Source organism: Desmodus rotundus, chromosome 1 (assembly GCF_022682495.2).
Source record: "Desmodus rotundus isolate HL8 chromosome 1, HLdesRot8A.1, whole genome shotgun sequence".
NCBI lineage: Eukaryota > Metazoa > Chordata > Mammalia > Chiroptera > Phyllostomidae > Desmodus > Desmodus rotundus.
Genome location: NC_071387.1, coordinates 68516127 through 68541299, shown reverse-complemented (window position 1 = coordinate 68541299; position 25173 = coordinate 68516127). Strand labels below are relative to the sequence as shown.

General features: G+C 38.7%; 1 protein-coding gene across 1 annotated transcript; it reads right to left on the bottom strand.

The window, feature by feature from the left end:
• Nucleotides 1–17197: 17197 nt before the first annotated feature.
• DMRTA1 (DMRT like family A1) lies at nucleotides 17198–23685 on the bottom strand. The gene is made up of 2 exons (XM_053924892.1): nucleotides 22809–23685; nucleotides 17198–19512 (listed from the first exon to the last, which is right to left on the bottom strand). Exons 1-2 carry the CDS (start codon nucleotides 23443–23445, stop codon nucleotides 18665–18667), a joined length of 1485 nt encoding a protein of 494 aa, XP_053780867.1. The 5' UTR covers nucleotides 23446–23685; the 3' UTR covers nucleotides 17198–18664.
• Between the last annotated feature and the right edge of the window lie 1488 nt (nucleotides 23686–25173).

The window sequence follows — 25173 nt, the reverse complement described above, 5'->3', positions numbered from 1 at the left end:
GGGAACTCCTTTGTAGGTAACTGTGTCCTTTTCTCTTGCTGCTTCTAAGATTCTCTCCTTCTGCTTCATCTTGGGTAATGTAATTATGATGTGCCTTGGTGTGTTCCTCCTTGGGTCCAGCTTCTTTGGGACTCTCTGAGCTTCCTGGACTTCCTGGAAGCCTATTTCCTTTGCCAGACTGGGGAAGTTCTCCTTCATTATTTGTTCAAATAAGTTTTCAATTTTTTGTTCTTCCTCTTCTCCTTCTGGCACCCCTATAATTCGGATGTTGGAACATTTCAAGATGTCCTGGAGGTTCCTAAGCCTCTCCTCATTTTTCCGAATTCTTGTTTCTTCATTCTTTTCTGGTTGGATGTTTCTTTCTTCCTTCTGGTCCACATCATTGATTTGAGTCCCAGTTTCCTTCGCATCACTATTGGTTCCCTGTACATTTTCCTTTGTTTCTCTTGGCATAGCCTTCATTTTTTCATCTAGTTTTTGACCATATTCAACCAATTCTGTGAGCGTCTTAATAACCAGTGTTTTCAACTGTGCATCCGATAGGTTGGCTATCTCTTCCTCGCTTAGTTGTATTTTTTCTGGAGCTTTGAAGTGTTCTGCCATTTGAGCCTTTTTTTTTTTTTTTGTCTTGGAGCATCTGTTACTTAAAGGGGTGGAGTCTTAGGTGTTCACTGGGGCGGGGTAACGCTGCTCGCTGCACTGTGATGCTGTATGTGGGGGAGGGGCCGAGAGGGAGCAATGGCACCCGCTCCACTCTCCAACAAATTTCAGCCACTCCCTCAGCTACCCACAATCAAATTGGGCCCCTCTGGTGCTGGTTCCCGAGTGGGTGGGCTTGTGCACACTCTAGGCCCCTGTGGGTCTCTCCAAGGAACTCTCCTGTGAGGCTGGGAGTTTCTCCTGCTGCCGCCCCAACCCCCACGGGCGTTTTCAGTCAGAGGTTTGAGTCTTTATTTCCCCACGCTGGAGCCCTGGGTTACTCTGTCTGCTTCACTCCCCGCTGTTCTTCCCGGTTTATCTGTGCGGGAATGTGGGGCCGCGGGGTCTGCTAGTGCTCGGACTGCCTGCCCCTTTCGTCCCACACTCTGCCAGTCTCAGTCCCACCACGGCCACGCGAGTCATCTCCACCCCAGTGCCCGTCTCCGCGCCTCCTACGGGTCTGGATGTATGTTTCTTTTTTATCTACTTGGTGTCAGACTTCCTTGTCATTCGATTTTCTGTCAGTTCTGGTTGTGCGAGGAGGCGCAGTGTGTCTACCTACGCCGCCATCTTGGTTCTCAGAATCAAATAAATATTATATGTATTTTAAAACATTAGATTTGAAAGACTCCATATTAATAGCCTGACTGTGTGCTAAAATTTCTGCTTAGGAGCTGGTACCCATGAAGTGTTTAGTAAATTTTGATTTCCTGCCGCCTGCTGTTTTCCTCTAAGGTAATTTCTGTATTTATCTATATAGCTCAAAATACTGTTTTGTGCATGTTGCTTACTGAATTAAAAAAATCAATTAACACTTACACATGAATTAAGGACCTCTTTCTGCTTGTTTAGCTGCCATATTCCTGGGAATATGTTTAACACTGATGGCTCCCTTTTGCTATGGGAGAGAAAGACTGGGGAAAAATATTTCTTGCTTGTTCAGATCCATTACCAGAGAAACAATAAGACTAGAATAAGCACAAAAGTAATTTCATAACTTCAGCGATCAACTTGTTCAACAGAATTAAAATTAGTACAGTCTAGTGATGACACAAATCACTCTCATATATCAGAGACAGTAGTTTTGTATTGGATAAAGTATTTTCCTCTTTGTTGTTCTTAAAATGTTTTAAAGCCCAGAAATTCTTTTAAAATGATAATGCAATGTACCTATACCTCTTGAATTAAGTAAAATTGACATTTTGTCATATTTCTTAAGATGTTTTAAGAAATAAAATATTAGACATTATGTTCAAGCACATATGTTAAACTCTCCACTCCCATTCCTTTCCGTTGCTACTCAGAGGTAATTAACATGATTTCTTTACTATAGCCAATCCACATGTTTGTACTTTTATTATGTATCTATCATAAATAATACATAGCATGCTCTGAATTTTTAGTTTAATTTCATGAATGGAATTATAGTACTGCATACAATCCTTTCATTTTTTTAATTCAGTATTTTGTATTGAGATTTATCCATATTGATACTAAAGATTCACCTAGTTAACTTTAATTGTTGTGTAATGGTTTACATCTTCTATGGTTATTTGGCCAGTTTATTGACTCATAGTATTTATATATCCAGGATAGTTTTCCTCTGTGTGTTATATATGTAATTTGTTATTTATATTTGGTAATTTTACGTATTATTTTTCAAAAAAATTAATTTTACTATATAGTTCCACTCATCTGTCTTTTGGGATGTATGATTTGGGGATCTTGGTAAAGAAATATTTCCATATCTCTTAGATATAAAGATAATCTCATATTATCTTCTAATAATTTCAAAGTTTGTTTTCTACATATGGGCCTCTATTCTATCTGGGGTTTAATTTTGCAGTGAGGTTGTACCAGATATGTTCCTTTACACCTCCAGATCAACTACCCCCTTCTCCATTAGTCTCTTTGTCTGAAGAGGTGGATCTGTATGGGCACATCAACCAGCTCCCTCTCCCTTTGGCTTCTACTTGGGTGAGTCTCAGTGGGAAACCTGAGGGAGGGAGGAGGGTAAGCTCATGATTCTATGCAAGGAGTGAAATATCTGAAAAAAAAAAACAAAATGTTTATCAACACATCTCATGGTTTGGAAGTGATAAATTTCATCGTTATTCCTTGGTGATAACCTTTAGGTTTTCAACTTGTATACTTAAGAAATTTTTTTTTTCTAATAAGCCCTAAAATTACTCAGCATCTGTTTTTCTCCCCCCAGAAAAGACAAGAACATTAATAAGTTTTAACTTGTTACAAATACACATTCCTCCAATAATATTTTCCATTTTTGTCTAAATCCATAGTCCCATTTTTTTTTATTTTTTATAAAGTAGAAATACAGTAGTTAATAACATTTATTGATATATTTTAACAGTTTATTATTATTATTATTGTTGTTCAAGTACAGTTGCCTCCATTTTCATTCCACCGCGGCCCCCTGCCTCACCCATTCCCCCTCCCACCCACATTTGGCTTAGTCCATGTGTCCTTTATACATGTTCCTTGATGGACCTTTCCCTATTATCCCCCAGGATCCCTCTCCCTGCTCCCTTCTGGTTATTGTCAGTTTGTTCTTTATTTCAATGTCTCTGGTTATATTTTGCTTACTTGTTTGTTTTTATTAGTTCTTTGTTTATTGTTTTCTCTTTCTTCCCACCACCTCATAACTAAAAATATCTTAACTATTATTTCTTCCATACAATTTCTTCAATCCTCTGCTGCTAGAACTCCTACAGCACATATGTTGGAACCTCTCAATCTATTTCACACTATCATTTTAAAGATCCACTTATCTTTTTCCTCTCTTTATCTCCCTGTGCTAGGTTACAGATGAACTTCTCAGAATAATTTTCTGATTAGCTCATTCTTTTCTCAATTTTTTTATTCCTTGGATTTTAAATTTTTTGCCATATCCACCCTTTTTTTTAGAAATACATAAGTCTGACTTTGTTTCATAAATTAATTTCCTTTTAACTAATACTTCTAGTTTTATACTTTTTAGGCTCTGAAACATTTGTTTTAAAGTCATCTCCAAATTATTCTGTAATTTGAATTTCATGGACATATGCTCATGTCCCAACTATTTCTTGCAATGGCTTTCTTGAAAGTAGATTTCTTCGTGTGTATTAAAATTTTAATTTGCATGCCTATCTTTAGTGATAGTTCACTTTTCTCCCTTTCTTATTCTCTGCATTCATGCTTTCCTATCTAACAGTCTTTTCTTGCCTACGTGGCACCCTCAAGACCTCCAGCCCATGACCACGTGCTATATTGGCACCTCGAGTCTCCCATTTCACATTAATATCAGAATGATAGCAAAGGCCATGGTAGAGCATGATCCAGGTTCTGATTAAATAACTGTTTTCCCTCTCTGATCATCTCAACCAAGATATAACTCTATGCAATTGTGGCAACCTTTTTTAGCCCACTTTCTTTGCCAGAGAACTCCAGCCACATCCTCTAACTTCCATTCATCAGTGATTTCTTCCAACTACCCGTGAACAAAATGTTGGCAATGTTGGCTTACATTAGTCCAAAATAGACAAGTTCCTATTGCCTTTGACCATTTGGATTCCTCAAGTCCAAGAGACATGTGCTTTACCCTTGTGTTTACTACTGTTAGTTACTATTCAATTTCTTGCCTATAGAAATATTTATTTTGTATTTTAGCAAAGATATGTCTTTTTAATTTTTAAATAAATGTATTTGTATCTATCATAGCTATGTGTATTCAACATGAAGGGCAAATTGGTTTAAATTGTGAATTCACAGCTGCTTCTTGCCATGCTGTTTTTTAATCAAAATTATCATAATGCAATAAAAGCTGTAGTGTGTTCCATCCATGGAAATAACCATAAGTCTGTAAATTTGTCCCTAAAATAAAGACTAAAAGGCCTAAAAATTATAACACTTCTACAAAGTATTAAGTGTATGTTAGAAAATACATCCTAATATTTTTACAAAATGTTAAATGTATGTTAGAAAATATAAATTTTCAAATCAAAGAATCTGTAAATTATGTAATATTACACATGAACACAAGTATCTGCTTTAGTTTTAAAAGTCTGAAAGAAAATGGCAAAAACTCAGAATTTCAACAGTCACCAAATCATACTATTCCTGATTAATTTACATTAGTACATTATTTAATTTAAATTAGTAACATTTTCTACATGGAGGGAAAGTTGTATGTGTGTGTATGTATTTTGCCAAAACAGTGAGACAAAAAAACACAGTAACAGCTGGCAACTTTAATACCCTACTCTCAGCAACTTTTAGAACCACTAGACAAAAAATCAGTGAAGATGTAGAAGTAGGGGACAATGCAACCAACCAACAGTATCTAGTTGACATAAGTAGAACACGCCACTAAACAATACACAACACACGTTGTTTTCAAGCACCGATAGATGAACCTGCATACTAAAAACCATGAATATTAAAAAAAAAAACCCCGTAAAGCTGAAGCAGTAGCCACAATTTTTTGACCTACACAGCTGTTTGGCATTAACTAATAGATCATTGTATATCTAGGACTGAAATAGGTTGGGAAACCTCCTGAAGTCATACTTGATTTGTGCAACTGGAAAGGTTCTAAGTTTGGTGAAACTCTTTCTTCAGTCACCATAATAGTCATTGGCACCTCAACAAATATCTGGACTTGAACCTGTTTATAGACCCCGAGGCTCTTATAAAAATTGAGGATGGGCCCTCTTTAGTACAAAATATGCTACGCTTTTAATAATTTCAACAATAAATTTTCCTCCTGAATTTCCCCAAATTAACCTGAGCTAATTTACCAGGTTCCTGTACATTGGGAAAAGAGAAATAATCATATTTTTCAGGGTTTAGTGAACAATGGATATTCCCTTGGAACCTAAACTGCCACTGTGATCCGCCAGGCTGGTTAAGATTTAAAACAGGGGATGAAGTCTAATCATCAATAACTTTTTGGCTTAGGTTCATCTCATCATGAGCCCAATGGGTACCCCAAATTACTCCATATTTACTTTCTCAACTCAAGCAAGCATGATAGGAAGAGACACATGCTGCAACTGGTAGAATCTTGACATTGGTTCTCTTACTTATAGACTGAGGATGATTACAACACGATGTCAAATGGAGGTGTCTGGAACTTCTGCTCCCTATCAAAGTAGTGAAACAAAAGAACTAGAACATTCCTGCAGAGACTGTCAAAGTCAAGTCACCATCAAGGACCAAGAGGGTCCTACCACATCCTCATTCAACTCATCTATTTGGCCTTTGTATAAGGCAGATGGATCTTGAAGAACAACAGTGTACTATAATAAACTTAATTAAGTGGTAACTACATCTGCAGCTATATTTCCAGATGTGGTCACTTTATTGAAACAAACCAACACTACCCCTTTATTCTAGTTTAAGTGGACACTTTATTGAAACAAAGCAACACTACCCCTTTATTCTAGTTTAAGACTGTAAATCTCAAAAGTACTTTTCTCTGTACTTGTTAGTGAAGGTCACCAAAAACAGTAATATGGTTTAGTAGAGCCCCAGGGCTCTATCAACTCTCCAGTTGTCTTCTACAGGTTAGTAGGCTAGGAACTTGCTTGTGGCTCTAATCTACAGGACATTAAGCAAGCCCACTGCATAGATAATATAATATTGATTGGCTAGTGGGCAGACAGTATCAAGTACATTAGATATCTTGTTAAGATATATGATATGCATGCCAGAGAATGGGAGAATAAACACCATAATAATTCAGGAGTCCATCATATCTGTGAAATTTCTAGGAAGCAGTGGTTTGGTATATGCTGAAATACCACATATCACATGGTGAACATGTCTCCATCTGGCACCTGCTACCTCTAAGAGATGGGCCTGCACATTTTGGTTGCAAAAGATACCTCGATTTGGACATCTTACTTCAATCTCATGCCAAATAACCCAATTAGCTGTCAGTTTTTGATCTAGATCAAAAGGAGGCTCTACAACGGAAATAGGCTACCATTCAACTGATCTGCCACTTGGGTCACATGACTCAGCATGTCCAACGGTGCTTGAATTATCTATGGTAGTTGGGAATCCTAAGGGAAAGCTTTGCAGACCCCTATAAATAAGTCACAGTGTGCCTCTTGGACTTTGGAGTGAAATTATACTTTCTCTGCAGATAATTACTCATTTGAGAAACAGTGTCTGCCTTGTTCCTGAGTGTCAGTAGAGGCCTAACACTTACTATTGCCTATTTAATAACCATGTGGTCTTATATTCTCATAACAGGCAGGATGTCGTCTGACCCACTAAGCCCTCTGTAGTGGTATTCAGTCAAGTGAAGGCGACAGATAGATTTTTCTCCACAAGTTCTGAAGTCACAAATAGGTTGCATGAAAGTGGCTCAAATTTTTATGACCGTGGCTCCTGCTCCTGCTCCTGCCACATTTGGCGCTCTCTCTCCACCCCCCCCCCCAACCCGTCTCTCTCTCTGACAGCAGAACGAGGAAGAACAATTTGGTCCCTGTTCGTACATACTTACGTGGGGTTCCCCAAGTGGACAGCCGCAGCACTGCAAGTGTGGCTCTGAAGGATCATGGTGAATAAAGTCTTTCCACTGGGAAGGACTTCATGACGTGCACCTGACCATTTTTCCTGGAGGGACAGATGGATACAGGTACATATCTAAAGTGAGTCATGAGCAGTGGCTAAGTTTGGGTGGACGGTCAGCCACTTGGAAGAAACATGACCTAGAGAAGAGATGTGGAAAGAAATATGAGAATATTTTTGTCCTATACAAATGCTCACCAAACAACAACCTTATGACAGGAAAATCTTAATAATCATATATGCAAGGTTACTCATTCTGCTCCTAGTCCTTTTTTATTAAATCATTTTTATTATTATTCTATTATACTTGTCCCAATTTTTCCCCCTTTGCTTTCCTCCGCCCATCCCACCCCCCACTCCCACAGTCAATTCCCACACTGGTCCATGTCCATGGGTCATTCATACATGTTCTTTGTCTAGTCTCTTCCCTTTCTTTCCACGATTATCCCCCTCCCTCCTCCCCTCTGGTCACTTTCAGTCCATTCTGTGTTTCCATGCCTGTGATTCTATTTTGTTTGTTAGTTTAATTTGTTCATTAGATTCCTCTTATAGGTAAGAGCAGAAAGAAAAAAGAAACTCCTACCATTTGTGACAGCATGGATGGAACTGGAGAATGTTAGGCTAAGTGAAATAGGCCACTCGGTGAAAGACAAATACCATATGATCTTTTCCTATTCTTTTATACCCATAATTGTTCAATTTACTCATAAAAACTATGATCATGAAAGCAGAGATCAAACTTTTATATGAGCTCAGCAACATGCATTTCCACTCACAAAGGCCAATTTGGCTATAGCCATGACTGACTACCCTCCCTGCCAAGAGCAAAGGTCAACACTGAGCACCTGAAATGGCATCATTCCTTGGAGGAACCAGCCCGCCACCTGGTAGCAGGTTGATTACACTGGATCACTTCCATCATTGTAGGAGAAGCTCTTTGTTCTCACCAGAGAAGACAGCCATGCTGGATGTGGTTTTGTCTTTCCTACAGCCCATAGTTCTGCTAAAAGTACCATCTGTAGGCCTACAGAATGCCTTACTCACCTTCATAGGATTCCATACAACACTGCTTCTGACAAAGAAACCCATTTTATAGCAAATGAAGTACAACATCGAGCTCATACTCACGGGATTTTCTGGTATCATTATGTTCTCATCCTGAAACAGCCGGCCTAGTAAAATTATGAAATGGCCTTTGGAAGATGCACTTATGGAACCAGCTGGTGACAGCATTTTATGGGTTGGAATAATGTACTCCTGGATAAGATAGGCTTTGAATCAGCTTTAACTGTAGTGATGTTTCTCCTATGGCCAAAATTCAGGAGTCTAGGAATCACAGACTAGATATGAAACTTTCTCATATTAATGTTAATGATTCACTAGCAATATTTTTGTTTTTCTACAAATTTTGGGGGTTTGTTTTTGTTTGTTTGCTTGTTTGTTTTTGGTTTAGAAGTCTTTCTTCCCAAAAAGAGAAATTATTCCACCAGAGAATACAACATTACAATGGAACCTGAGACTACCTTTGGCTACTTTGGGCATCTTCTGCCACTGAAACAACAGGAAAAAGGTTAGAGGGAGTGTTTCCAGGACACAGGAGATCCTCCAGAAGGTTGCCTAGTCTTCCTGTATGTTGTGGTAAAAGTTAATGGAAGGCTACAACAATCCAAAAAAGGCAGGAATGTAATGACACAAACTCTTCATGAATAAAGAGTTGGGTCACCCCACAAAGTAAGGAACCACAATTAACTTAGACACTTGCTGGGGCAAAAAAAGAGTATGAAATACAGGAGTGGGAAAAGGAAGTTATACATACCACCTATGATGCCATGACCACTTCCACATATGAGGGCAGTAGTAAATAAGAGCATTTAAATCTTCCTTTCTTCTGTGTGTTTGTATATACACACCGATCTTCTCTCACTCACTTCCGTACTCTAACATAAGATTTATCAATGGCAGTTACCGGTAACTGTATCTCAGAATTAAAGTTATAAGACATTCAAAGGGGGATTTGCCTCAGCTAGAAGGAGGACAAGCATTCCTCAGAGACTGTTAAGTCACTTTGTATATCCTCTTAAGGGGAGAGGTATAGCATTTTTTATTGTACAAAAAGAACACGTATCAATTTTAGGTAAAAAATGATTCGTTTGTCTTTATTTTGAAGTAAATGTAGTTAATATAGGAGAGTATATTTGCCAAGTTGACATGGGCTGCACTGGACTGCAGACCTTGCTGACCAACAGTGGGGGCGGACCCACCTCCAGGTGCCTGCTTGCCGACCCACAGAATTAGGAGCTCTGCAAAGGCACCAGCTTCCCTAAACTCCCTTCACGACTGCCTCCTTAGAACCATTTGAGTGACTGGACGTGTTGGGCTTCACAGGTTTCCTATGAGTTTTCATTTCATCCTACTTGCCTACCCATACCAATGCTCTAGGCAGATCCCTTAGTAGCTCTTCTCTGATTTCCCAATTTCGCCCTTCCAGACTTTCACTTCCCAGCTCCTTCTATTTGTGTTAGGTCAAATTTCTATTAACAACTCCCTTGTTTCCATATATACTTAAAGAGACTGTTTTCCTGATGGAATGCTGACTGACAAATATAAATGAACACAAAACTGTGATTTTGCTGTCTATTTACTCACAAAGCCCTTAAAAAATCCAAATAACTTGTACAATAATATGCCATAAACATGTGGCTCACCTATGAAATGAACAACCAAACAAGAAAACTAAAACTAGGACTATATATTTCTCTGGTAATGCCCACCTTTTGGATTTTAAGTCCTCTGGAGGTAGATTAAATGTAATTACAGTGTCCTTGTTGAAATACTGCCATAAAAACAATATGTTAACACAAAGTAATCCAGTAAGAGTAATTTATTTAGCACCCAGAAAATAAATGTTACTGTATTATGTAGTTTGTTATCTTTTATCTCCATGAACTCTGCAAGTTAGATGTTCTTATTCCTGCTTTATTGAAAGAAAACAAACACCCAAGAGTTTAAGTACCCTGCCCAAGTTGTACAGCTAAGTCCATCATAAGTCTCTCTGAACCAATGTTCCCTCTAGGAAGACATATTTGCATATGCCTTGTGAAAAACATATTAAAATTTATCATCAGTGTCCTTCCATGTCCTTGTTGAGCCCTCTTCTTATGCCGTGTATACTCCCTGACTTCATGCTAACTCAACCTCTACCACTCTGAACCCCTTGTAAGTCACGCTCTGTTCTCTCGTCCTTTGTCATATGCTCCCAAGAGACTGTCACATAGGAAAAGTTCTGATGAACAAAATTGCAGCGTGTTTTATTGACAAATAATGGTTGTATGATTCATCTTCATGGTTTTAGAATTGAATGTCATGTATTCATTTATTAAACAAATGATTATTACATAAAGCCTTATTGGCTTTATAAGTGATTCAGTCCCAATGCTAAAGCAATAATAAAAACTCCAATCAGTCAGGTTTCTGACTGGTAATTTCTACGTTATTTTCAGTGAGTAGAGGATACATTATTACATGCGGCAGCCATCCTCTCTTGGACAGTTACTAAGTGCCAACATGCCCTTCTTATGCTCCTCTGAATTCTGTCTCCATGTAACTTTTACCTTCTATGCCCTCTGCACTATAAAGAATAAACCAAATTCATTTTGTCATATGCTAGCTCTTAAATGTTTTAATTTCTCCTATTGCTAAAACTCTTTCTGACAGAACACTACTATTGCCACTATAATCACCATTTAGTATTTTTTGCCTCTCTGCTAACACCCCAGGTTTTAGAATCACTCTTATACATAGCACTCAAAACTGATCACACTACTTAAGCTAACATCTGACTACTTGATAATCCAGAGCATATGGTACTATCACCTACCTCATTCTACATACTTTAATCTTACTACTCTACTCTAAATATCAATTGACTTTTAGAGCAGCCATGTTACATGGCAATTTCATAGTGAATTTACCGATCGATAAAGAACACTTCTTTTTTCTCATTAAAAGTGTTATAAATGCAGATCACCTGTTGTCTGTGAATGCAATTGATTTTTTAACCTTAAGTTCTTGAATATTATACAGGCACAATATATGGTTTGAGGGTGAGACTAAACCATTTTAAAACTTGATTCTGGCCCTGGCTGGTGTGGCTGAAGGGACTGAGTGCCAGCCTGTGAACCAAAGGGCCGCCAGTTCCGTTCTCAGTGAGGGTACATGTCTGGGTTGTGGGCCAGGTCCTCAGGTAGGGGGCACGTGAAGTACAACCACATTTATGTTCTCTCCCTCTCTTTCTCCTTCCCTCCCCATCTCTCTACAAATAAATAAATAAAATCTTAAAAAAAAAAAACTTGATTCTGGCTCTGACTGGCGTAGTCAGGTGTGGCTCAGTTGGTCGGGCGTGGTCCACGAAGTAAAAGGTCACAGGTTCAATTCCCCCATCAGGGCGCATGCCTGCATTGCGGGGGCATGTGCAAGAGGCAACTGACTGATGTTTCTCCCTCACATCATTGTCTCTCCCTCCCTTTCTCCCCTCTCGTTAAAAATAAATAAGATCTTTAAAAAAAAAAAAACCAAAACTTTGATTCTGGACCTTGGTCTTAGAGAGAATTTTATGAACTTGACCCAAAGGCAAGAAGTAAAAGCAAACAAGCAAAATAGAGACATACTCATAGAGAGAAGGCCGATAGCTTGGGGGTGTAGGGATGAAGGGATTGAGAAAAAAGGGAAAAAAAGAAAGAATTCATGGACAACTGTGTGGTAATTGCAGGCTGAGAGGGCTGGGTAGAGGTAGAAGAGAGTATAGGGGAGATAAATGGCAATGGAAAAAATGCAATAAAAATAAAGAATGAAAAGATAAATTAATTAAATAAATGGGACTATAGCGAACTAAAAAGCTTCTACATAGCAGAAGAAACAAAACAAAAAGGCAATCAATGAAAGGGGAGAAGACATTAGTCACAACACTTCCAATTAGTGATTAATATCCAAAGTAGAGAAAGAATGCATAAAAATAAATAAATAATGGGCAGAGGACCTAAACAGACATTTTCCCCACAAAAACATACAAATGGCCAATAGAAATATGAAAAGATGTTCAACTTCCTTAGCTGTTAGGGAAAAACAAATCAAAATCACAATGAGATATCAGCTTTGCACTTGTTAGAATGGCCATTATCAACAAGACAAATAACAAGCGTTGGAGAGGGGTAGAGAAAAAAAAAGGAGCCCTCATTCACTGCTGGTGGGAATGTAAACTGGTACAGCCTCTATGGAAAACAGTAGGGAGGTTACTATGTGACCCCGTGACACCTCTTCCGGGTATGAAAAATTTGACATTTATTCTTAAAGACGTATGTACACCTATGTTCACTGCAGTGTTTATTCATGGAGGCCAAGGCATGGCAACCAGAGTGTCCCCTGATAGATGACTGGGTAAAGGAGAGGTGGTACACGTATATGATGGAATACAACTCAGCCATAAGAAAAGGTGAAATGTTGCCATTTGGGACAACGTTGATGAACCTTGAGACTCTCATGCTAAGTGAAATAAGTCCTATGGAAAAAGTCAAGGACCATGTGATGTCACTCATATGTAGGATATGAAACTAAAAGCAGCAAAATAACAAACAAGACAAAAACAACTCATACACAAACAGTATGATGTATTCTTATAATTGTACACTTGAAACCTATATAATTTTATTAACCAATGTCACCACAATAAATTTAATACTTTTCAAAAGGAACATAGTAGGAAAAAAATTGATTTTGTCATCTAAGAGATTAGCTGCCATTCTCATATGTGTTATACATGGATAAGAAAACAATGAATTTTATATCTTTGTTCTTTATATATTTTATAACAAACATTTTATAAAATGTCAGGGACAGGAATCTAAAATACCTCCTGTCTTGGCCACTGTAAATGATGCTGTAATAAGCGTAGGGGTCCATACACTTGAAACTTGTATAATCTTGTTAACCAGTATCACCCCAATTAATTTAATTTCAGAAAATGAATCAAAATAAAATAAAATATCTCCTGGTTGATATGGATTTCCTCATCAATATTCTTTGACATTCTTGTTCAACATTTTATACATTTCCTCCAAATTTTAGCGACATCTAGTCTGCTTTCTCGATGAAGTTGTCCATAGAAAGGATTTTAATAAACATTTGACATTTTAAAGCAACTTTCTGACATGTAGTTTGATAAAGCCACATTTGTGCATCCATTTTAAAATTATGAACATCCTCATAAGTCTCTATAATATGACCATTTTGACTCAAGGCTATGTAACAGTCTAAAAAATTATAATGTCAGGTTTTTTTCAATTACCAAATTTGCCAAGGGGAGAAAGAGACATCTCCATAGTTCTCAACACTTGTGTCCTCTTCCCCTGAATCTCCCATGGCTACCACGGAATTGAGAAAGGGGAAATGCTAATGAATTTCTTTCATTTGAATAATACTTAGCAGGCAAAAACAAATAAACAAAACAGTTATTTTAAAGTTTGGCACAGCTGCTCTGAAGTATTACACCAAAACAGCTCCAATTATAAAGGGAAGATGTGAAATAACTGAGGGCCTAGCTTTGCATTATAATAGGATTATTTGGACATGTGAGGGAGGGGGTAGAAGGAGCGGATCTGAGCAGGAATTTTTCCCACTACCCTTGACATAAAGGATCTACACTGAAGAATCAGGCTGCCCTAAAGAAAAATTTGCCTTTCTGAAACTGATGACACACTGTGTCTCATTTGTGCCTCTTTCATTTACAGGGGTATATAATAAGGTGCTTTTTCTTAAGCTTGTCCTGTATTCTGAAGGCTTTTTAATTTCAAAGATTAAAGAATGTCTAAAAATACACTTTTTAAATTTTTATTACCTTTTAGTTACCCTTATCCCCCAGCTAAAAGTACATTTTAAAAATAAAGAGTTGAATGGCTAGGATACCTCATGAATAGTATTCTCAGTTCCAAGTGCATAGTTAGCAATTTCTAGGAGGGATGGTCTTAAAGTCCTTAGCATTCTTTTGTCTCAGAAGTTGCAGGGGAAAACAGATTTGACACTAACCTGTTTTCACAGAAGAGCTAGGAGAGAGCTTAGACCAGAAGGCCTGTGCCCTGAATCAGGTGAATTTCAAAGACCAGCCCTGAGACTGAGATTGGGCAATAATCCAGACCCAGCCATAAGGAGGCTTCAGGGACTTGTACACAAGACTCCATCAAAGTGGACATAGGCCTCCTCTTGGTCCATGCCATTCATGACAGACCTGAAAGTTGTTTACCGAACAGAATGAACTTCCTTCCCTAAACACACTACATGGAAACATGTTCTCCCTCTTCCTCTCACCCCTAATTAGAGACTTAGGAGTTCAGGCCTCAAGCAGCATCCATGAGCATAAAGGTCAAGACAACAAAGAACTCACTAAAATAACAACAATGTCAAATAGTAACAACAATGGTTGGTTGTTTTGGTATACTGAGGCCTGTCTGAAAAAAGTCCAGTCATTGTTAATATAACAAGAACGGTTTGCTCGTCATCTACATAACCTGGCAGCCAAGGAGAGTGGCCTGGAATGGGCATGCCTGAACAATGACAACTTCACTGCCCTAGTCAGTGGGGTCAGTAGACACCACTGAATGAGCACATGTACTGTGTGGCTGTCACATTCACAATGACTGAGTAGAGCAATGAATCTTCATCAAATTTTGCATTAAGCTTGAATATTCCTCCACAGAAACTATTTGGATGATTCAGAAGGCCACAGCTATGGGCAACTGGTGATTGGCAGCTTCATTATGACAATGCATTTGCTCATGCATGAAGTCTCATGTAGAGTTTTGGTAAAACATCAAATCACCCAGGTGACTCAGCCCCCTACAGCCCAGATTTGCACCCTGCAACTTCTGGCTTTTCCCGAGACTAAAATCACCTTTGAAAGGAAAGTGATTTCAGACTGATGATGAGATTTAGGAAAATACTATGGGGCAGCAGATGGCAATTGGGAGAACCGTGTGAAGTCCCAAGGTGCCTATTTCGAAGGGGACTGAGGTGTCATTGTCCTGTGTACAGTGTTTCTTGTATCTTGTATCTTCTTCACAAATGTCTCTCTTGTTCATATTACATAGCTGGATACCTTCTGGACAGACCTCATACATTGTAATATACACTGTGAGCAACTTGAAGCAAGGTCTTGTATCTTAGTCACCTCTTTGTGCCCTATGTCTAATTCGGTACCTGGCACAAAGTAAATGCTTAATAAATAGTTGTTAAATAAATAAGTTCCTAAGCTAATACTTTGTTTTTATCTTTTATTTGATTCAGTCAGTGGAAAACTGTTACTTGAGCTCCTATTATGTACCGGATACTGTAAAAAGCTGTGAATGGACAAACAGGAATCTTTCCTCAGACCTTGTAGTCTAGTTGAAATCGGTGAAGTGACTTACAGTCCTGCTCATTGGCGCTATTATTGTAACCCTGGGGATGAGTGACACTGCTGCTGAGCCACTGTTTCCTCACGTATGATTTAATGGTTGAACAAAATTACCTACTCTATAGAATTACTTGTTATAAAATTATTGCAAAGGGTATGAAACATGTAAAGCATCAGATAAATTAAGTTTTAAGATTATAAAATTATTTTTTTAATTTGAATACTGCCCCAAATAGGAGTTCTTCCAGTCCAAAAGTAGTAATTCAGTCTCTCAAGTGGATACATTCACATCATTATATAAAGCACACAAAGAATTCAGCAAATCTAGCATTGTTATATTTTAATCCAGATCCCTATTGTAAAACGTAACTTCCTTGAGAATGCGATATTTTGTTTGGTACTCTCTATAGGATCTAGCACTTTTCAAAAAAAACCTCAGCATTCAATAAAGAAATTAATGCGATTGAAACAACTTAAGAATAACATTCAGGTTAAGAATTCTAACCTGAAAGGCATTTAGGAGATCCAAGAAACCCCATGAAATTACATGCAAAATGGTGTGTTTGAAGGCCACTTTCATTGAATTCTTTGGTTTTATCAGAGTCTCATAGAGTTCCATTATCCAAAACGGTTCCCTTCACTCAGTGTGTAGTAATTAAACATCAACTACTTGTTAAGCATTGGACCCTAGTTCCAGCTTAGTATCTTCATAAATAATGAATAGTGATTGAATGACATTTTTACAGGATTTGCTTTCTCAAATTCATGCCTTTTAAATTACTGCATCATCTATTGAACATATTTACATCTCAAATCAGCACTAAATACTATTCGGTCACTTAACATATTTGCTGGAAAACATATACTTTAGAAATATATTCTCACTTAGCTTCATGGAAAAGCTTTCATGATGTCAAAACTGGCAGGACTTGAGTAAATAATATGAGGGGGGACCCCCCCAACACAGAATCATCTTCTGGAGGTGGGCCCCTTGTAGTACAGGCTTCCCCCTTTAGGTGAGTGTTCTAGGAACCCATCTGTATAGGTGTACCAGCTGGAGTCATTGTGAGAGGCTGCATTAAGCTTCAGTGAATTTTTTTTAAGACAGCACATTTGGCCATGTTATGATGGGTGATTTATGAGCGCACTTGCCCACACTGTGCTGAGTGTTCAGCAGTTTTTGACCAAAAACAGCATGACCCCCATGCCTACCCTCTCTGTTCACCCAATCTCACCCCAAGTGACTTTTTCTGGTTTCCCCAGATGAAAAAAGTTCTCAAAGGGAAGCGTTTTACCTATTTGGAAGAGGTGAAACAAGAAAATGGCAGAAACACTAAAAAGCATCAAAATCGACAACTTCAAAAACTATTTTGAGTGGTGGAAAAAACATCCCAATGGGTGTATTGCATCAAACGGAGAGTACCTTGAGGGTGACTGAAGTTTAAACATGTAAGAACAATTTTTACATGTTTTACAATTTTTAATAAAAAGTTCCGTTTTTTTCTGGGCCCCCCCTTTTGTGTATGTCCACACACACATACAAAATTTAAGAAATCTCTAGTGAGTCATGCTGCTCACACTGTTTAAACCATCTCTAATTCATCAACTATCATACACCACAGCTGGGTTTCTATTTATTCCTAACAATAACAATAAAACTACTGTCGTTTAAAAATGATTTGTAAAAAAAAAAAAATTTTTCATAAAGTTGTTTTGTAAGCAGTTTTCTCAGGAACTTTCCACTGACTGAAATAAACAGCTTTCAAATGCTCCCAATGAAGAACGAAACGTATTTTTAAAATCTCAAGAAACCTCTAACATTTAATGACAATGTTTCTCCTTTGGAAATATTACAATCTCCCCTCAATGCATTAAGCATCCTCTATTTAGAATCAATCAATATTTATCTGAACAGCTATTTAAATTTTCTGAATAATGTTATTTTTACCTTTGAGGATGACTGCCATATTCTTGTGACAAATATAAAAAAGAGTATTTCCCAGACACAGGCATAGAGCACTAAGAGATTAAAATTCTCATCCACAGTAGACATTCACTTTATAATATGAAATTTTCTATGTGGCATCACCTAAAATTGCTATTTCAAAAAATAGCTTACATGAATTATGAAAATTAGGAAACCATTGGCTTTTAATGCCTATACTCTTTCTCTTTAATGCAGTTAGTGATAGTGGCCAGGAGATGGCAGAGTCTCATTTCCTAAGATTTGCACTATTAGCCTTTGTAATTTAATGTTCACTTAAAAAGAAAAATGTTTTGTTCATGGCTCTCTTATCACAAATGACAGATATGATGAAAAATAAGACATTCAGAAAAAATAAGAAATTTAAATTTCTCAAAAATTTTACTTATTACTAATAATTTATATGTGAATAAAATATTTTTAAATACTCTGAATAACTTTTTTCTTCCCAATGTACAAGGAACAAAGTGAAAGTAGTTTAAAACAATAATGATTTAGAAGTACCTCAATTTTTCAATTCTTCCTTTTGGTTAATTTTATATAATGCTGGATTGTTTTATACTTACACATGTATTTTACAACTATGAATTCCACTTTTCAATAAAATAAAAACAAGTATAGTTTTAAAATAGAAATTTTACAATGTATATTTTAGGGAGAAAATTCACTAATTTGAAATAAAAGTATTTCTTGAGATGGTTTTATTCAAGGCACATGTAATGTTTAAATGCTTCTTTTTGGTTTTTGTTGTTGTTTGTTGTTGTTTTTCACTTAATAAATGCTAAAGAAATCTTTAGATCTCAAGTTTATTAGATTGCTTATTTAAAAAAATATATAGCATCCTTAAGGCCTGGCAGTCCGCTCACACACATAGTGAGCACAGTAACGGATGGAGGTGTGGGGGTGGGGGTTTTATCACATACCTTCTGAATAGACTCCAGAAGGGAGAATAGGCGAATGAACTACAGATTGTCTTGATTCAGCCTGGAATACAGTCTGCTACCAGTTACGGGGTCTTTACTGGGAAGGTAGGAAGAATCCCTAATCATCCCTGAAAAGGCATAATCCAAAGCTGGGTGAAAAGGCAATGCTGGTACCAACCCAGGAGTTAGGTAGGGAGACATGAAACCAGATAGACCTCTTCCTGGAGAGGAATACGCCAGCCGCAATGGACTGATACCTAGTCTAGGACTTAAGCTGTAGAGACTTGAATCACCTCCATAAGAAGTAGAAGTGGTTTGAAGAGGAGCAAAAGCTGATTTATTTCCTAGAGTTCCAAAACCAATTCCAGCTAAACTAAAATTTGAAGCTCTCTGGAAAGCTGTATTTCCCAAATCTGCTGAGCTTGCTAGGTTCCTGGTGTCTGCTTGGTGTTCCTTCCCATTTAGGACCTGTTCAATAGCTTGAACCACATCCCCTTTGCAGAACTGCAGAATGCCTTCTAGCCGGCTGGGCCTGTAACTTGGGAAAATCTTGGTAAGGATAGCAAGAGGATCTCTTGGTCTTGTGGACACTGTGGGAAGTCTGGACGTGGTAGCAGTGAGGTTTTTGCCCCACTCACTTTCATTTCCTGATTCCAGGTCAGAGGATGACAGAGACCTGGGACTCTCTTCACCTCCCGATTGCTCCCCATGGTGAGGGTACAGCACGCTGTGGTCCTTGTTTGAGGTTTCTGAAACAGATGACATAACATTTTGTTTTCCAACTACAACAATAGACTCTGGAGATGATTCCAGGGTAAGCTGATGAGATTTGAAGACTGGTTCTTTCTGTCCACTCTGGCATGAGTCACATCTACTTTCTTTTTGTTCTGGGGAAAGAGAAAAAAAGGAATCAAATAAAGGGAAAACTTCCCAGAACATAATGTTGCCCACTCAAAAACAGTGCTAGATAAAATAACTCATTCCCTCATATATTTGTAATATTTTTCTGCTGTAAAAAATTTTAATGAATAAGAATTTTAAAAGATCATTTGGAAATGCCAGTGTTGGAATAGTGTGAAATGCTCTTTGTTATGCCATTTCAAGATCTCAAAATTATATAATATATAAATGCAGTAGTTATTTAGGAATCAGTAAAGAGAGTCTATTGTTAACCCCCAACTGTTGGTGTAACACCAATATTTCACACTCTTTGCCTGATCTTGGCAATTTGAGGTTTTCCTAAATGTTACCCAAGTTTTGTTGTTACCTAAGTGAGTCTTTTTTCATAGTGACACCATGCTAAAAGAACTAAATAAAATAATTATGTTTAGATAAGACATCAAAAGAAGAAACAATCAGTATGAAAATAAATATTCTGCTTAATCACTAATTCTAAATTTTTACTTTTTTTTAATGCTCACATTTCAAATTCCAATCGTTATCTTAATAATGTGGAAGAGGAACAAAACTGTTCACTTCATTTTCAATCTAAACCAACAATGACTGCTGCTCCACCAGTCACAGAGCACACACCTCCGTATTTCGTTTTATGTGAGAGATGAGACAGAGTTGGTATTTCTTAGACTCCCCTGGGAAACATGGACTTTCTTTGTCAATCCCTAGGAACATATCAAGAAAAGAGGTCACAGTCACACTGTATCTAAAAGAAAATTAGAAACTGCACTATTGCACTGTTGCAATCTGTTGGATCTTCAAAGTGTGTGGTAAAAATAACCTATTAGGCATTTGCTTCAAATCACAACGTTTTTCAACATTAAGGAAAAATATTTTACACAATGACTTGATTTTCTATCTTAACATGTTGAGCATATGAATATTAATAAAACAAGAATATCTTTAGGACAATAATTATGCATATAATCAATAAATAACTTTTATTTTGGTTTATCCTATAGACATATTTATTTTCTGTTTCCATTTAAAAAGAGTAAATTGTCAAGTGGGGTACTCAGAATATTTCAGTCCAACTTTCTTCTACAAAGTTTATGAATGCAACAAAACAAATATTGCCTAAAGCAGTGATTTGTAACCACAATTTGCAAAACTCCTATGTTTTTTCAAGGAGAGGTCCTAAATTCTAAAGAAATAGCTACAGTTTATTTTAAATTTAAAGTAAGTGTACAGTTTAACACTTTGATCATTAAAATGTCATTAGACCAAACATGTAACAAAAGACGTTGCTCCCACAAAATGACAAAGACGCTCCACTTTGTTTATATTGTTTTATTTGAAACTGAGCATTTTCAGTTTCAAATAAAACAATAAAACTCTTCTGATGAAATCTGCCAAGTGGAGATAGATTGGCACAGGTCTGCCATTCCCTTTTTTACAGGGATGATTCATTAAACACGACCCCAGAACATGGGAGGTATCAAAATTTCATCTTGAAAGCAATTTATGGGGTTTTTTGTTATTTTATTGTGCTCTGGAGCATCATATAATGCAACAAAATACCAACTGCATAAGACTACCTAGAACATAAGGTGTCTTCAAAATCCTGTGATTTCATTTATATCACCTCTCTGTTCTCTCCACTCTTGCGGCTCATTTTACTTCTTCACTTTTATCATTGTATACTGCATCTTGTAGTTTTTATTAGACACATCAACTCTTCCTCATTTTGACCGTAAGGCTCTTTTGTGTAGGAAAATCTGATTCACCTCTGAATTGCTGTTAGTCTTTTCTCATAAACAAGTAATTTAAATAGAACTCCTCCCTACAGACGTTGTGTGAGAGGAGGCAGTCAGTCCAGAAAAGCCAAGAAACTAGTCTTTCAAAATGGGGGGGGTGTCAACTGAGGCAAAGAATAAAATAAATTAATTGACCCTACAAAACCAAACACTTTGGTGCCCCACCAAGAAAAATATATAAATCAGGGTTGTCAGCCAAATCTCACTGTCAATTTAGTTTACAGAATTTTAACTTTTACTTCTCTTTTATAGTAGTTTTGTTTTGTAACTTTGCTCTTCAGCCCTGTTTGAATTTTAATGAGAAATGTTTAATGTCTATTTTGTCTACTAAAATAAACTAGAACATGGACAGAATTGGCATAGGTGAAAAACTGTGTATGTCTTATTTCAATAGAGGCAGTCCCTTGCAAAGGTACACCCTGTGACCTAAGATCTGCAGTTTTCACAATCCAGGGATGTTTTCTAATTAATAACTTAATGTGTCATGATCATATAATCTCATGTGACCAACCTGTCTTGGATTTATACAACAATACTGAAATAACATTTTCACTGCTACTGGGTACTGTGGAGGACTATGGCATTCACTAAAATACGGTGGGATTTCCATTAGCTGGAAAAGTTTATTTGGGATAACCCTAGTCAAATACATATATTTATCAACCACAAATAACAGTATATGAAAGTGACTTGTGAATGATAAGTAAGAGAAAACAATTAAAACTCATTGGATAAGAAATCCTTAATAGTGGATTTGAAAGTCTTATTAATGTTTTTACAAATCTGGAAAACTTAAAAAAAATTTCCTATGGGAAGAGTTGAAACTTCAAATTAGAGCATGTTACACTGTAGGAGGCTGACGATGGGGACTGGGGGTGGAATGCTTAAAATTTTGAAGCATATTGGGTGAAAAGGGGTTTTGGTAGATTTCAGTCTCTTTCCTACTTCTAGCTGGTCCCAAAAATTTGCCCCAAAGGTAAAGAACTGTGCTCTCAGCTATCAGTGAGTTCCCCAGACAAGATCAGAAGGGTAACTGGTTTTACAGCTGGAAACAGTACAGAGCAAGCTCAAAAGGCAGCACCTCTAACATTTTCACTCAATGCCCACTGGAAGTTCTGCTCACACAGAGTCACAGAAACTTAGGTGCAAATTCCATTCCAGGCATGAGCTGCCCATCTGATTACTCACCCTTCACTCTTTTCACTTTTTCATTACCTTATCCTATCACCTAAAGATACAGAAAGCTTTTCCAAAGTGAATGTGATGGGTCTCAACCACTCTCATTAACGTCCTATTGCAGAACCCGCTCGCACTAACGTCACACTGCAGAGCCGTTTCCCGCAGCTTAAACAAGGGCTTCTTCTGCACAACTTTTATCGCCCGCTCCAGGGCACGGCGGCTTGTTTCAGAAAGTGTTTCTGCAGAACAATCGTTTTCTTCTTTTTCAAAGAGGAAATAAAAGACCAACTCACCTTGCTTTTCCTCCGTATTATCTAGCTGGAAAACCTCGAAAGCAGGGGTCGCCAGACCACTAGCCCGTCTCCAGGCATCGAGTCCCCGCGCAGTTGCCTCCTGGGAATTCTCGGTTCTGCCGCTGCCTCCAGGGGTCTGGACGCCGGGCCCCGACGGTCCCGGGTACAGGAGCCTTTGCAGCCCCCGGGCCTCGTTTTCCTCCTGGGCCTGCTGCCTGCGCAGCGCCACCTGGGCGGCCATGACGCGCTGGCGCTCGGCGATCAGGGTGCACTTGGCGCAGGCACAGTCGCGCCAGCGGCAGAAGCGCTTGTGGCCCTTGAGCGCCGACACGACGCCGTGGTTGCGACAGCGGGCGCACTTGGGCATCCGCGGGTAGCCGCAGCCCACGCTGCCCACCCCTCTCTCCAGCGCGGGAGCCGGCGGGCAGCCTGCGCTTCCCGGGGCGGGGGCGGTGGCTGCCGCGGCTGCCCGCAGAAAGAGGTTGGGAGGACGCAGGAAAGTTGGGGGAACCGGTATCCCCGGGCGCACTGGCAAGGCCGGTGCGGAGGGCGGAGGGGCCGCTGCCACCAGTCCCAGGGCCAGGCGGGGTCGGGCGCTGCCGCCGCGGTCTCGGCCACCGCACCGCGCCTGCTCCATTCTGGAGAAGTGTCTGGCGACGGGTGACAACAGAAAAGTGTCCACAGCTAACCCTGCCGGGCGTGGGGGGCCAGCGGCACTGCCCGTGGTCCCACTGCTTCCCACCCACAGGCGGACAGAATTTGACACAATTTCTTCAGCGAGGTGGGGACCCCCGCCTCCCGCAGCTGGAGGCTCTAAGAGGTGCAGGAACTCTGTGAGCTCCTCAGAGTCCCGGGGCGCTAAGTTCTGCCCGGGTGCTCCGTGAGCCTTCGGAGCCGAGCGGAAGCCTGGCAACGCTACCCCGCCCACACGGTCTCCGGGCTTGGCTCTGCAGCCCGGGAGCGGGAGGACGGGGGCGGAGAGGGGGGGCCGTCTGGGAGGAGGGGCAACGGGAGACCCCAGAAACCGTCCTGACGGGCTGCCCATCTCCCTTCCCCACAGAAGCCCTTTTCTCCACTTGTTTCCTCACCGGTTATTTTTGTTAAATAATCTTCAAGGCCTCTCCCATATATCTTACTACCCTTCTTAAATTAAGCGATATTTTAAGTTCTCCTTTCCCTAGTTCTGCGTTTCTAAGCAAGTTTGAAGATTGGGGTTTGGAGTTTTCCTTTTCTTTCCTTCTCCCAGATGAAGTCTTCACGATGGTAGAATGGTCAGTGTTAATGAAAAAGCACAGCTTGACAGGCTGCGAATGTTACCCAAGTGAAAGATGCTTCATTTTAAATGGATCTTAGGGCTGTGTCAAAACCACGGATAAAAAATTAAGGAAATTAATTCACATTCAGACTCTTCTAGTATATATTGTTTATTTACACATGCACATTTGGATTCTATGTATTATTAAATTCTGAAGTGCTACCTCCCAAAGAAGTCTTTATGAATTTATCTGGAACTATTTATTAAGTTTTGTTAAAGCAGTTTCAAAAATACTTCACATATCTGTTGTAAACTATTGGGGAAGGTCGTTTAGACCATTCTTTAAATATGCTATCATAAAATGCATTCTTGAAATATTCATTTAATGCCTTTAATTTTAAGAAAAGATCATGTTCCTTTAAACCAAAAGAGCATTTGAGGCAGGAAATACGTGAGTATTTGTTCTTAATGGAAAGGAGAGTCAGGGCTTTGCATTCTTCAAGATAACTGCCTTGACAGACCATTCATATTCTAGCCCGAGATGGAAAGTAATAATGACATTTTTTACCATCCCACCTGTTGGCATCCAATGTCTCGGGAAGATACTAGTCAGTCTGGGCTTTCTCCTACCTTCCTGCTTTACACCATCACTACCATCACCATCTTCCCATATCCGCACGGCGATGTCCTATCATTGAGGTTCTCTACCCTTCCTATGCATTGGAACTATGTAGGGAACTTTTAAAAGATACAGACGCTCCAATATAAGTATTCTGATTCTCGTGGTCTTAAGTTTTTTAAACTCTCAAGGTGATGTTATATACAACCAAGGTTTAGAACTACCACTCTAGGAATTCCTAACCTAAGCGAATTCTGTAATACCCAAACTTCTTACACTTCTGTACCCTTGCTTGAGCCACTGCTGCCTAAAATCTAGTTATTCCCTAGCTGGCACTCACACCCAAAGTATGAGAAATGAGATTTTAGCGCTACATGAATCATTAAAATGCAATGTATTACCTAGTGAGAAAACAGTTCCCTATTTCTGTGACTCTTAGAACTGGTTGCAAAAAGGAAAATGTGCAGGTTGGTTTAACTATTCTTTTAGAA

Bases quoted from the DNA above. Each gene is read 5' to 3' on its own strand.
- DMRTA1 (XM_053924892.1), bottom strand. From the start codon at position 23,445: ATGGAGCAGGCGCGGTGCGGTGGCCGAGACCGCGGCGGCAGCGCCCGA. The intron at 19,513-22,808 runs GTGAGTTGGTCT...CTCTTTCCCCAG, and splicing joins TAATACGGAGGAAAAGCAAG to AACAAAAAGAAAGTAGATGT.